The sequence below is a fragment of the Microplitis demolitor genome, chromosome 2 (genome assembly GCF_026212275.2).
Source record: "Microplitis demolitor isolate Queensland-Clemson2020A chromosome 2, iyMicDemo2.1a, whole genome shotgun sequence".
NCBI classification, from domain to species: domain Eukaryota; kingdom Metazoa; phylum Arthropoda; class Insecta; order Hymenoptera; family Braconidae; genus Microplitis; species Microplitis demolitor.
Window position 1 is genome coordinate 13,753,035 of NC_068546.1, and position 13,454 is coordinate 13,766,488.

Below are 13,454 nucleotides of genomic sequence, written 5' to 3' on the forward strand. Positions count from 1 at the left end.
ATTTTGTTTTTAGTAATACGTGTCGGGGTTATAGATTTTTTGAAGTTTTGATTTTAAGGTTTTTATAGAATTTCTAGCTTTCGAGAGGAGATGGAAAATCAATTAACTCAACGTCGAGATTTTCTGAGACGTTACCGACCATATTTGGAACATCAGCGGCAATGGGATAATTAAAAAAAAATTTCCACGACTAATAACAGACTCAGGAGCATCAGGATTTAATGTGGACGAATTGAGTTTATCATCATTATTTACAATGGACTTACTCAAATTATTGGTTAATACAGAAGTCCTGGTAACGTAATTGGTGTCTACAAGGGTGCTAACGCGTTTTTTGGATTAGAAAGACATGGACGGAGAGGCAATCCTGCCGTGATACGTAACTCATCAGTTACGGGCCCACAACAAACCTCAGCAACATGACCAATTCTTTCACAACGACCCTAGACAGGAGCTTTTGTTGCAGTATTTTGTAATACTGGAGTTGAATTTGAATTGACAGTATTAACTTTTCCCGGTGACGTATTTGCAGTATTTTGATCTAATTTTTCCAAAATAGTTTTCATCATAGACTCAAAATTATTTAATAGAGTGGAGGACTCATAATTTGGATTTTTAATTTGTGAATCGGGGTTCTGCGAGTTTTGAAAATTATTGGAATTTTTATATTTATTAATATTATTGTTTCTATTGAAATTATTATTCCTATTAAAATTATTATTTCTATTAAAATTATTATTAGGCAAATTATTATGGAATGATGGAGTAGATAACTGCAAAGTCTCCATACTATTTTATTGATTTATTTCTAAGGCTTTAATAGAATTTAATTGCCTGTGAGTCTTGATTCTACTGTTACTTTCTTTATGAATTTTGAAATGAGGATTCAGTGCATCAGTAGTTCGCTGCCAGGCACTGACTCACGTATATAATTCAGCGTAACTCATGATTGTCGTATCCGAAAATTTTTGTAAAAAATGTGAATTGAATCGTGAAGTTATAGTTCTAATTTGTTTCGCCTGCGGTATCGGATCTTCTAATTTCGTTAATGCGCCTTGTATATGGTTAATGAATGCAACTCCTGTCTTGTCGTTGCGTTGTTTGGCTGAGTAAATCTCCTGCAGCACTGCCTCGTCTATTTGTTGAACGTGTAAAATTTAACAATATTCTTTGAAAATAGACCAGCTGTGTAACAAACCCTCGTTCTGGTAGTACCACTCGTGTACGTCGCCGTTGAGTGTTTTGGTTACAACTGCGTGAAAATTGTCGAGAGAAATTTTATTGCTGACCATTCGCTGCTCTATTATTTTTTAATACTTTTCAGCGTCAATAGAAGAAGATTGATCACGAGATGGAAACGAACATTCTAGGATTGGACGAGACGAGTAAGATCATACAACCACATAGAATTAGGCCCACTCACATTTGAATTTCCCGCTGGAACTGTATAAATACTATACCATGCTGGTGGCTGTACATGTGAATACGTCTGCATCAATGGGATTTGTGAGTGTGTAGTGGTAAATGCAAGTACATTATTACTGCTATGTGGATGTGTGTATGTATACGAGAGTGTCAGCTGAGCATTCACATGCAATGGCAACGTATGAATTGGTGGTGGAACCGTTGTGTGCGCGTACGGTTCACGTGCAGGTAGGCCAGGCATAGCGAACTACTGTCCGCTCGCTTGCGTTGCCGGGATGGGTGCATGTGGATATGAAATGACTTGACTAGTAGAGAGGGGATTTGCTGCTTGTGACGTCACAGTGGCAACAGGAAATAACTCTCTTGGCATCCACATGCTTGACGCGTTTGACCGAAAATTTGAAGGTGATAATTGAGCACCTGGGGGTCACAGGGCCGTGCTAGATATGCGAAGCAAATGCTGACGTTCTGCCCGTGAGGCTTCAATTTCCGTCTGTAGGCTCAAAACTACATTTTGCAACACAGCGACGGAGGTCGTATTTTGTGATTCAGAAATTGGCACAACCCCACTAACATTGTGAGGGTGAACATTCACGTTACCACCCGAATAGGTATTAGAAACATTATTATTATAATTTACAGCTTGATTTTGGGTACATATTGAACTGTTATGTATGTCATTGTCCTGGATAAGATCAACGATATCTTCTATTGCACTCGTACTGGCGATTACCATGCCTGTCGTGGTAAGGAAATCCAAAAAATCAGCGAGGTTATTAGCTGAAGTGAGCGAAGGAAGTGATTGTGGGATGGACGTTTTCGGTAACGGCATTTTGGCGAGAAAATTGTCTGAGTAAATTCTTTACAGAATAATAATTTATAAAATTTTTACTATTGATAATTTCACTTAATCCGAACTGATAATAATCTTGTCAGATTATGAGTAGATTTATTTAATCAAGAATTATTGCGATGGAAATATTTTTAGAACTATAAAGATTATTTATTAATGAATAAATAATTTATTTTGGTAATTAAAATTCTCAATGACTAATGAAAATTTTATTTATTACTGCAAAGATTTTATTGAATTGATTTAAGTTCTTAGTTTAATTGCGGACAAATTTATCGAGCAAAGGATATTTTACTTTAAACCAGGAACGAATATGGTAATCTTTTGTGTTGTAAAGGAAGTAATAAATTTTTTTACTACACGTAGGAAATATTCGAACGAAAATTTTATTTTAATATTTTAAGTATTTATTTTTGTTGTTTACTTCGGGTTGTCTTTGTGCATAGGTAAAGAATCGTAACTATGAAGAAAATAAATACTAGGACTACGATGCTTGTAGCTAGTATACGCTCGAGGTGAAAGTAGAAACAAATACTTATAGGAACGAAACCAGCACACAGTATTACAATCATAAATAATTAAGAATAAATAATTTGTAATAAATAGATTAAATAAATAAATAATAAATAGAACAAACAAATAAAATAAGTAATTAAATATTTTATAAAATTCGATGTTGATGATGAATGATAGAATGCAATGAAATGATGAGTGTAGAAAAGTATTTTTTTTTTTTTGATACTTGTAAGAAATTGTTCTAAAATTATTACTGGAGATTTATAAAATTTTTACTGTAAAGCCGTGAAAAAAAATTAACAAAATTTTCCGCTGTCCGTTTGAACTACTGCAAAGTCATTGTTCGAGTGCCAATTGAGACAAATCGCTTTTTGTCTCTGCGATTTTTACCAACAGCCACCAGAATTCGCGGGTTGAACCCTGGCTTAGGCTGGCCTCTAACAATATTTGATTATTACTTGGACAGAGCAATGGGCTGGGGTTCTTGCAAAGCAAGGACCCGCACTTATTCAAACTCTGCAACGTATGTTAAAACTCATTAACTTATCTCACGACTTATTACTTATCAACAATTTTCTTATTGTTGATGGAGTTATCAATTCTTACTTAATTGATATTACTTTTTAATAAACTATTTAATAATTCTTACCAGTAACATAGGATCATAAATAAGATGAATAGTGATAGATTGAGTATACGGAATTAATGAGAAAATACAAGTTTATTGCCAATAATAATAAAATTCAGTTGCTTACAATAAACGTTGCCGCAAGGTACAATATCAGGATTGTCCTGGTATACGTTGAATCTACATTATATCTTCACGTGGAATAACGCACTATCACACTGAATTTATTACTTATATTCTATAATTGTTTATGACTCGAATAAATCGTCGGTAACGAACAGTAATGTTTCAATTCATTTAAACTTGATTTATAATAATTATTACGAAACAATAAAATAATATCGCAAGTAGACTTGCCAGATTATTAATAGAAAATACCGCAATCTAATTAGTACAGAATAATTATCGCAATTTGATAATAGAAAGAAAAACCTATAAGAAATATTTTTCGTGAGAAGCCAGAATGCCCAATACTCTAGTCAAAATGTGCCGTTTTTTGTCTAAGTTTTTTGTTCGCCTCGGAAAATTATGATCTAGGTGTCATTCGATTCGTCATCGCATCTAGAAACTTTTTGAAAAATTTGGAGTGCCACTTGCAAAAATTACAAGAGTTATAAACAATTTCGTAAAAAAAAAGGAGGTTTGGTTTTTTGCAAGTATCTCAAAAAGTATTCAATATTTTTGAAATTTAAAAAAAGATTCCAAAAAAGGAAGAAATTTCCTAAAAAAAAGTCTTCCCTCCCCGAACTCTAGGACCAATATTTATAATTTTTTCAGGCGCTTAAAAATAGGGCCGAAAATGGGAACTCACGGTTGCGTAAGCTTCACCCACTTCGGACCTTTGATAAAAAATTATTATTCAAACTTATTAAATACGAAAATTAAAAAAATGAAAAAAATTCAGGCACCTACAGGATAGACCAATGAACAAAAATCCGGCTATCACAAATATTTATCATGATTTTTCAATTAGTTATTCATTAGTTAATTAACAATTTATGTCACACGAACATAAACATTGAAAGTGCGATAATTATTTAACTATTAATCTGGAATTTTTTTCCTTTTATGAAGCTATTTTACAAAGACTATATAACAGATCACTGTTCGAAAAATTAAAAAATTGTTAATTTTCACTTTGTTATTAACAATTTACGTAAGTTAAAAATTATCAACCTCGATTAAACATTGGAAAAAATATTTTTTTTATAATAATGCTATTGGTCTGATTCCTTATGATCATAAGCTACTTAAAAATGATTTTTAATAATTTTTATCTGATATTGTTTAAAAAATTGTTATCAACAAATGCGTTGTTTATAAGATAATCAATAAATTTTTTTTCATAACGTAATTTTTGACAAAAATTATGATTTAAAAAAAAAATCGTTTCTTAGAAAAAATTTTTTTTTTACTTAAAAACTTATTTGTTAATTAACTATTTTATTTTACGACTTGTTATGAAAATTAAGCAACCATTCTTTTTCTAAAAATCATAATTTATCTTGCTCCTCGATATCTAAAAAAAAAAATTTTATTTTTATTCCAATTTTAATTGGTTATACAATAAACAATCGAATATTTAATTTATATTTTTTTTTTTATTCTAAAAAATGCAACAAAAATATCCCAGCATCAGTTTTTGGAAAATAATTGATTTTTCGATTTTTTATTTAATTTTAAGTTATCTCATATATTCAAACTTACCTTTCGCGCCTGCTTTTCGTTATTTATTATTAATATAATTTATAAACTATTGCAGATACAACCATTTCATCGAGACTTTTTTTCTTCTAATTTAGCTACTCAACAAATTTATAGCTAAACTAAAAGTTTAACTTAATTATTTATATAATTTTATTGCAATTACATATAAAAATTAAAAGATAAAAATTTTTTTTTTGTTTTTAAAATCGAAATATCTCATTAACTGTAACAGATACGACAAATGTTACTAATATCTTTTTCATTCTGCATTAGTTAAATAGCAAATTGAGCACCTAGCTGAGGCTGTAACTGTATAATCTTAGAAATTATGAATAAATGTGTTAGAATAAAAATCAATTTTATTCTTTTAATTTTTATAAATAATTGCAATAAAATCATATAAATAATTAAGTTAGAGCTTTAGTTTAGTTACAAATTTGTTGAGTAATATAAAAAAAATATTTTTCCCAATATTTAATCGAGGTTGATAATTTTTAACTTAAGTGAATTCTTGATAACAAAGTGAAAATTTACAAATTTTTAATTTTTCCAACGGGAATCTGTTATATAGTCTTTGTAAAATAGCTCTATCAAAGAAAAAAAATTCCAGATTAATAGTTAAATAATTATCGCACTTTCAAGGTTTATGTTCGTGTGAAAAAAATTGTTAATTAACTAATGAATAACTAATTGAAAAATCACGATAAAAATTTTTGATCGCCGAATTTTTGTTCATTGGTCTATCCCGAGGTGCCTGATTTTTCTTCATTTCTTAATTTTCATATTTAATAAGTTTAAATAATATTTTTTATCAAAGGTCCGAAGTGGGTGGAGCTTACGCAGCCGTGAGTTCCCGTTTTCGGCCGTATTTTCAAGCCTTTAAAAAAATTATAAATATTTGTCCTAGAATTCGGGAAAAAATGACTTTTTTTAAGGAAATTTCTTCCTTTTTTTGAATCTTTTTTCAAATTTCAAAAATTTTGAATACTTTTTGAGATACTCTGAAAAAACCAAACCCTTTTTTTTTACGAAATTGTTTATAACTTTTGTAATTTTTGCAAGCGGCACTCCAAATTTCTCAAAAAGTTTCTAGATGCGATGACGAATCAAATTATACCTTGATCATAATTTTCCGAGGCGAAGAAAAAATTTTAACAAAAAAGGCACATGTTGACTAGACTACAATAATCTCTGACGTTACTACGAGTCGTGGTATTCTATGTACTGTACTGCTAGGTGCATCACTGCGTTTATGTCACTGTCATATCCATCGACTGTGTTAGAGATTTTGTCATTAGTAGTATTATTAGTGTTATTAGTATTAGCAGTATTGTCGATTATCTTTCTGCTTTTGTTATTTTCATTTTCTGGGCTCCCATGTGGCCTTTCAGTTGATATTGCAGATTTAGGTTTCGATGGTGCCGAAGTTGTAGTTAGTTGATTAAGTTCGGCCGATAAATGCGTAGATTTGGGTGCGTTAGTCGTTAACGATGTCAATTTGCTCTTATCTTGCCTTTCGTTAGATTTTGGTTTCATCTTCGTAGTGCATTACACTGGTGGTAAATTGTGTATATAAATATAGATACTAATACAAGAATCGTGAATACTAATACAAGAATCGTCGTAATCTGATCTTCGTGTGATACGTTCAAGAGTTTCGGGTGAATCTCGTCTGTCTCATGCATTTGCTAATTTTCCTCATGCATCGCGCTAAAGATTTCAGCTTCCCCTTATTTTATACCCGAAAGATAGTTCTCAGAATGTTCAGCGTGGAGTGGGAACTTTCGACTGCTGCGATTCTAATTAGATGGCTAGATTAAGAGTAGAAGGGGTCGAGTTATTACTGTCCAAGGAGAAGTCTAGATTGACACTGGAGAGGGTAAATTTTGTAACTGCAATGTTTTGAAGTCCATGGTCGGCGCAAATTTGAGGAGTTACGGTCTTTCTCCACGGTCCGCGCGAAGTTAATGATTTACTTCCGAACATGTATTTCAAATAGGAAATCTTTGAAATCAAACGGAAAGTACTTAGGATTGAAATTAAGAGCTCTAACTTTCACCGGAAACGAAGCACCCTAATGAGTTTATTTATGTAATTATACACACACAACGTCGTAAAAAAAGGGCGCAATTTTTCACACTTTTTACAAAAAATGTCACACAGAAGCCATTCTACACCCAAAAGTACGCGGAGCCCCACTTGTAGACTATTACTGACGTTTCTTTGGCAGTTGATATTTTGCCGTACAGATATTTTTTCAACTGAGTCTTATTTTTCCGATTATTTTGTGGTGCGGATAATTTTTCCTGAGGATGTTTTATCTGCGGATATATTTTGTGTGGCTATTTTGTTGGCAGATATTTTGTCGCGATTATTTTGTCTTTGGTTATTTTGTTACGGACTCTTCTAGGGTTCTGTAATAATTAAACCGAAGACAGTTACACCGCGATAGTTCAACCTAACGGCATTTTAACTATTGAACGTAAACTCATAAATTATGGCTTGTACAATATCATATCAGAATATTTAATCAATCGGTAAAAATAAGAATTGATTTCATGAACCAAAGTTATGCTTGTTTCCAGTGAAATAGATTAAAAGATTTTTTTTTAACTAATCGAACTTATTTATGTGTGCGTGCAATTAAAAAAATTAACCAATACACGATTTTACAATCGTAATTTACACTTTTATCGGATTTTAGGTGTATGATATATTGAAACAAGTGAACAAATAAGCTTAGGATGGTACAGTACATAAAATATATTTTTCTGAATAAAATTTCGGTATCATGTCGCAGTTATTTCACCATTGATCACTGTAAGGATATTTTATCGTAGTGATATTTTTTCTTGAGGATATCAAGGAATTTTTTTTTGGGACTATGAGTCAACGATTAATTTGTACAGCGATTCAATTGTCTTCGATAAAAATGTCGTTAGGTTGAAGTGTCATACAGTTGAAGTATCATCAGTTAAAATGTCACCGTTGAACTGCCCGCGGTTCAACAGTCGCAGTACCATTCAAAATGGACTTTTGAGCCATTTATTGAATCCTCTCTTCTCATTGGCTATGTACCGAATGTACTTATCTAATAAGGTACTATCAGATGACGTGGCAAGTGCTGCCCCAGAAAATTTATTATTATCAGTTATTAATTTCTTGAAAAAAGAGCATCAATATTTATTTTTATTATATGCATTTGTTATTATATTGTGAGTCGACAGAAGAATAGCTTTACTTGAATTAATTAAAAACAACTTTCATAAATTTAACGAATTTTTTGAGACAAAATTATATATTCCCGAAAATTTTTAAGAATATACGTTTATGTATCAAGTGAATTTTTTTAATAAAAGTAATTTTTTTATCTCAGTGTACTGCGCCTTTTTTTTTTAATTTCTCGCCAATTTATCACGAATATTATTTCAAAGAGTCCGTACATACTAACAGAACATATTTTGCATTGTTTACGTTTATAGTAAAAAAGTATATGGATTTAAATAAGTCAAAAACAATTAATAAAACTTTTAAAAAAATTAGATATCTTAATTATTTACTTTTATTTATAATGAAATCTTTTAGTCTCTTTCTTCGCTGTAAGATTTCGAAAAAGTATCAATTCATACCATGAAATTATATAACTGATGATAAAAGTCCGAAAACCATCATATAAAGTTGGAAATTCGACAGTTTGAAAAATCCATAGATCTGAAACCAGGTCAAAATCAAATTTATAATTGTTAGGACTATTTGGAAATGGAACGATATATAATTCCTACAGTTTTTTAAAAATTTCGAGTAAATCGGGAAAAGTTGTAGGTATCTAAAAACAGCGATTTTTAAGAAATCGACCAGGTTTATGGGGCTGTACTCTGAAGACATAGCAGCAATCAGCAGAAAATAGAGTATAAATCAATAGAGCATACTTCGACAAAAAATTTAAGCTCTTGATCATCTCTCTATTCAAAAAATTGTAGATTTGAAAGCACTTTGAAAATTGGAAAAAAAATATTCAAACAGGGCCCAGGTGGAACTATTTGGCCAAAAATACGCTAAAAAAGCTTAATGTGGCCGATAATCACGCTGAAACCATACAATTTGGCCAAAAAATTTTTCATGTTATTAAATAGGCCGAAAATCAGCCGAAAAATGGCCGAAAGATATTTATTCTTCTTAAAGAGGCCGAAATTCGGCCGACAAATGAATCAGCCTTTTTTTGGCCAGAATATATTTTTTTTTTTTCAAATAAAATTATCGCGAGTAAAAATCTTTGGCCGAAAACAGGCCAAAATTTGGCTGACAGTTGAATCGGCGTGTTTTCGGCTATAGTATTTTTTATTAAATAAAATTATGGTACTTGAAGAAATTTCATACAACTCAAAATAGAAACATAAAAAATTTTTAAGTTGTGGTACTTGAAAATGTATTTCGAAATTTTGAGAAAAATCATGTTTTCAATTTATAAAATGATTTAGTAACTCATTAAGTTATAATTTTATACAAGGCAAAGTGAAAACATTTAATTATTTAATAGTTAGAGTCACATAATTTTTATCGGAATAGTTTACATTTTGGTAAAATATAAAATTTTCTTTCGTTGTATCATTAATGTAAGTTATACGAAAACTCGTAAAAGTCGTCATAAAATAAAAAATTGATGTTTCCGCTGCTTGGGAGTCCTCCGACCCAAAAGTGAAACTCTCCAGATCACTTTTGGGAACTAACGGAAATATTTTATTTAAGTAAAATACAAAATTTAAACTAAAAGAAATAAAAGATAGAGTAAAGAAATATGAAACATCTTGCGAACAAATGAATAGATAATTAACGAAATTAATTGAATAAATAAATAAATAAATAAATGAATCAATAAATTTATAAGTTAAAAAATAATTAAATAATTTAACAAATAAATAAATAATATAATAAACGAAAAATTAATTAAATCAATTAATTAATAATAAATAGATATTTAAATGAATAAATAAATAATGGAATACATAAATTAATAAATTAACAAATAAATTAATTAATAAATTAATTAGTAAATAATTGAACAATTAAACAACTAAGTAAATAAACGAATAAATAGCTAAGTAAAAGAACAAATAGACAAATAAATGCATACGTAATTAAATGAATGAATAATAAATAGGTAAATGAATAAATAAGTAAATAAGTACACAAACAGTTAAGTAAAGGTAAGCTAGAGCAAGGGCAAAAGAACCCTCCTAGGACTAATGTGGAGAGAATGGTGCGACCCCCGAAGTATTGGGTCCTACACAAATGGGAAGAAAGTCAAGGCCAGGATAATTTTCTATTGGGTCTGATTTTCCCTTGAACAAAATAATGAAACAACGCCTTTACGTTTCTGTGAGACTCTGGAGTTTAACAAAAAAGTCAGTCGTAAAAATTGGTTCAGTGTGGACAGTTGTGTGATAGATATTAGCAAGTCAAAGTAGGCTGGTAGCCACCTGATATTTTAAAAATAGTTAAAATATGTAATATTAAATCAGAGCAGGCGGGGAGCCGCCTCAGATATATAGAAAGATCATAATTACAATAAATAAAAATAAATGTGCATTAAGGTGTGAACACGTTTTTTTATTCAAAATGAAGAAAAAAAAAAGAAAAGTATTAATATATATTAAATTAGTGTCAGCAAATAATTTGGACATCAAAAAATTAGTTCAGGAATACAGGTATAACAAAATAAATGAAATATTAGATTCGAATTCGAAATGTTCCGTTAAATGTTCAAATTATAAAATTCAAAATATTCAATTTAAAAGTTTGTAACGGATGAAGCGATCCCAATTTTGTAACAATATATATATATATATATATATATATATATATATATATATATATATATATATATATATAAACATAAGATTATTAAATAATTTATTTAAAACAAAAACCCTATCCTCTCTCCAAAAGTATTTCTTAGTCCCCGGTCTATTGGTCGAATGACTACGGCCGAATAAAAATAATTTGAAATGTTATCAAAGATTTCAAAAGATAACATCTTGACGTAACAATTTATTTATTAATAAATTTTAATATTTATAATTAATTATAAAATATTATAATTTGAATATATATTCAAATTTAACAACAATATTTATTTAATATTTAATTTTTTCATTTTCATATTTATTCATAATCATTTGATAATAATTTTTCAAGAATAAAAATAATTTGAATTCAAATTAAAATTTTTAAATCATCAGCCGTAATAGTGGCTGGAAGTCATTTGCTAATTCATTAATTCATGCACAGCCAGATGGCATATCATGTATGATTTATAATAAATTGATTGACAGTAGGAATGTGAGGTCGTGACATGACAATGACCATACATGATCATACATGGCGTTATGCATGATCATACATGACATCATGCATGATCATACATGACATCATGCATGATCATACATGACATCATGCATGATCATATATGTCATCATATAGGACCACCAAACTCAAAATCATACATTTACATATACATATTGTCTTAATCAGAGTAGGCTACGCTAGTATCAGGGTTGGGGTTAAACACAAACACGACGCCAAAACCTGTAAAAAGATAGGCAGGCTGAGAACCTACTCTAGCCATTAATGTAATTGTACATATTTTTTCCTTGAAATTTAAAGCTCAAAACATACATGAAGCATTATCTCCCGTCTAACCCGATAACACGAGCTCACGAGCACCAAATAGTGGAAAAGGGTCCAAAAAGGTCCAAGATAAGCTTAACAACAAGTTCAGTCAGTATAACAGACCACATTGACCAACTATAACTCTATCAACTGCTAGCAATCTACTATCCATTGGTAAGATAGTTTAGCACAGACACGAACCCGCAATCTGTTTTACCATGGGGATGAAGTATGCCTGCCTAACTACTATCTGCATGCGCTACCACATAATGCCATTAATCTAATATTTCAAAATTGGATAAAAACTTTATCTGCAACAGTCCCTTGTAATTAACGCAAGATCCATTGTAATTGGTTTGTTGGATTAGAAAATTTCTTCAACAAACGTTAGAAAATACTTTCTGATTTTTTTTTGGTTATTTCATATTTTGACGTTATAACCCTACACAAAACTCTTTTTGCTTTCCACATCAATGACTTGTATTCATGACTGTCCGAACCTATGCGTTTTATTATTAATAATCGTAAACAGTAATTGAAGAGTTTCTAGTCTTATTGACTTATTTTTGATTTTTTGAACTTTCATACTGCAAGGCTAGAAACAATTTTTTCGCTTAAAGAGCTCAGAAAACAATTCGTTTAAGAGCATTCTTGAGCTTGATTAGCTCTAAGAGCGTACACAATAATGTGTTTGACCTTCTCGAGCTTAAAAACAGCGAATAGTATAGACAATGGCTCACAGGGTCAACCGCTCTCTAGATTTTGTTTTTGTTATTTCTGTGGTGTGAAAACGTTATTTTTAATTCAAAAGACTTTTGTGAAAAAGTTAACTAGTTGAGCATCTTATCTACATGATAAATTTCAAAGTAAGATATTTGAAAATTAATGATGAAAGTTAATTCATAATTATTTCTTTTCCTCTTATCATCTTAAATTTTGCAAATTTTTTTTCTTTGTATACTAAAGAAACTTGAAGAATGATTATTTCATACACTTACCTCTTCCCAAATTAACTGTTTACTGATGCCAGGTCTAAGGTTCATAATTTTGAGCTCAGCGGCTTTTAAAACACCATCCTGTGTGAATTCTATGTTCGGTTTTCCTTGGTCACCCTCAACCGAAACATTTTGCAAATATCTATAAATATAATGAATTTGGAGTACTTTTGATTCAATTTTATTGTTGAAAAATAAGTCAAACTTAAAACTGGAAGTAGATATGTGTACAGTTCTATGATCTGAGTAACATACATTCATATCAAACTACTCGAAAATTCATTTTTAGTTCTGTGTCCTCATATTAGTGTTTAAAGATAATATCCTTAGACCATTGGTGCAACAAACGATGATCACTCTTAATTTTTCTTTACAAAAAATGATTTTTCTGTTCATTAAAATAAAACTATCGATGCTTATGCTAAAATCAGAAATGAAAATCGAGAGCTCAACAATCGATCTAAATACTAAACCCACTGTCTCCATTGATTGCGAGAAAGTTCCTTGAGGGTTATCTAGCTTCAGTAAGTGGATCATTCCATGTCAAAATTACCATTAGTTGGAATTGACCCCTTTCAATTTAGATAACATTTGTTCGAAACTTTTCTTCTATTACAGAACAAAGATTTGTCAAAGGAAAAAAATTAGAAAATTTTTTTTC

General features: G+C 30.2%; 1 protein-coding gene across 1 annotated transcript in view; it reads right to left on the reverse strand.

Moving 5' to 3' along the window:
• Positions 1-12,861, reverse strand: part of LOC103569117 (glutamate receptor ionotropic, NMDA 2B-like) — a 247,992-nt gene extending 235,131 nt beyond the window's left edge. The window contains exon 1 of the mRNA XM_053742925.1: positions 12,797-12,861. Coding sequence (XP_053598900.1) covers positions 12,797-12,841 — 45 coding nt within the window. The 5' untranslated portion in view covers positions 12,842-12,861. The remainder of the gene's footprint in view (positions 1-12,796) is intronic.
• Between the last annotated feature and the right edge of the window lie 593 nt (positions 12,862-13,454).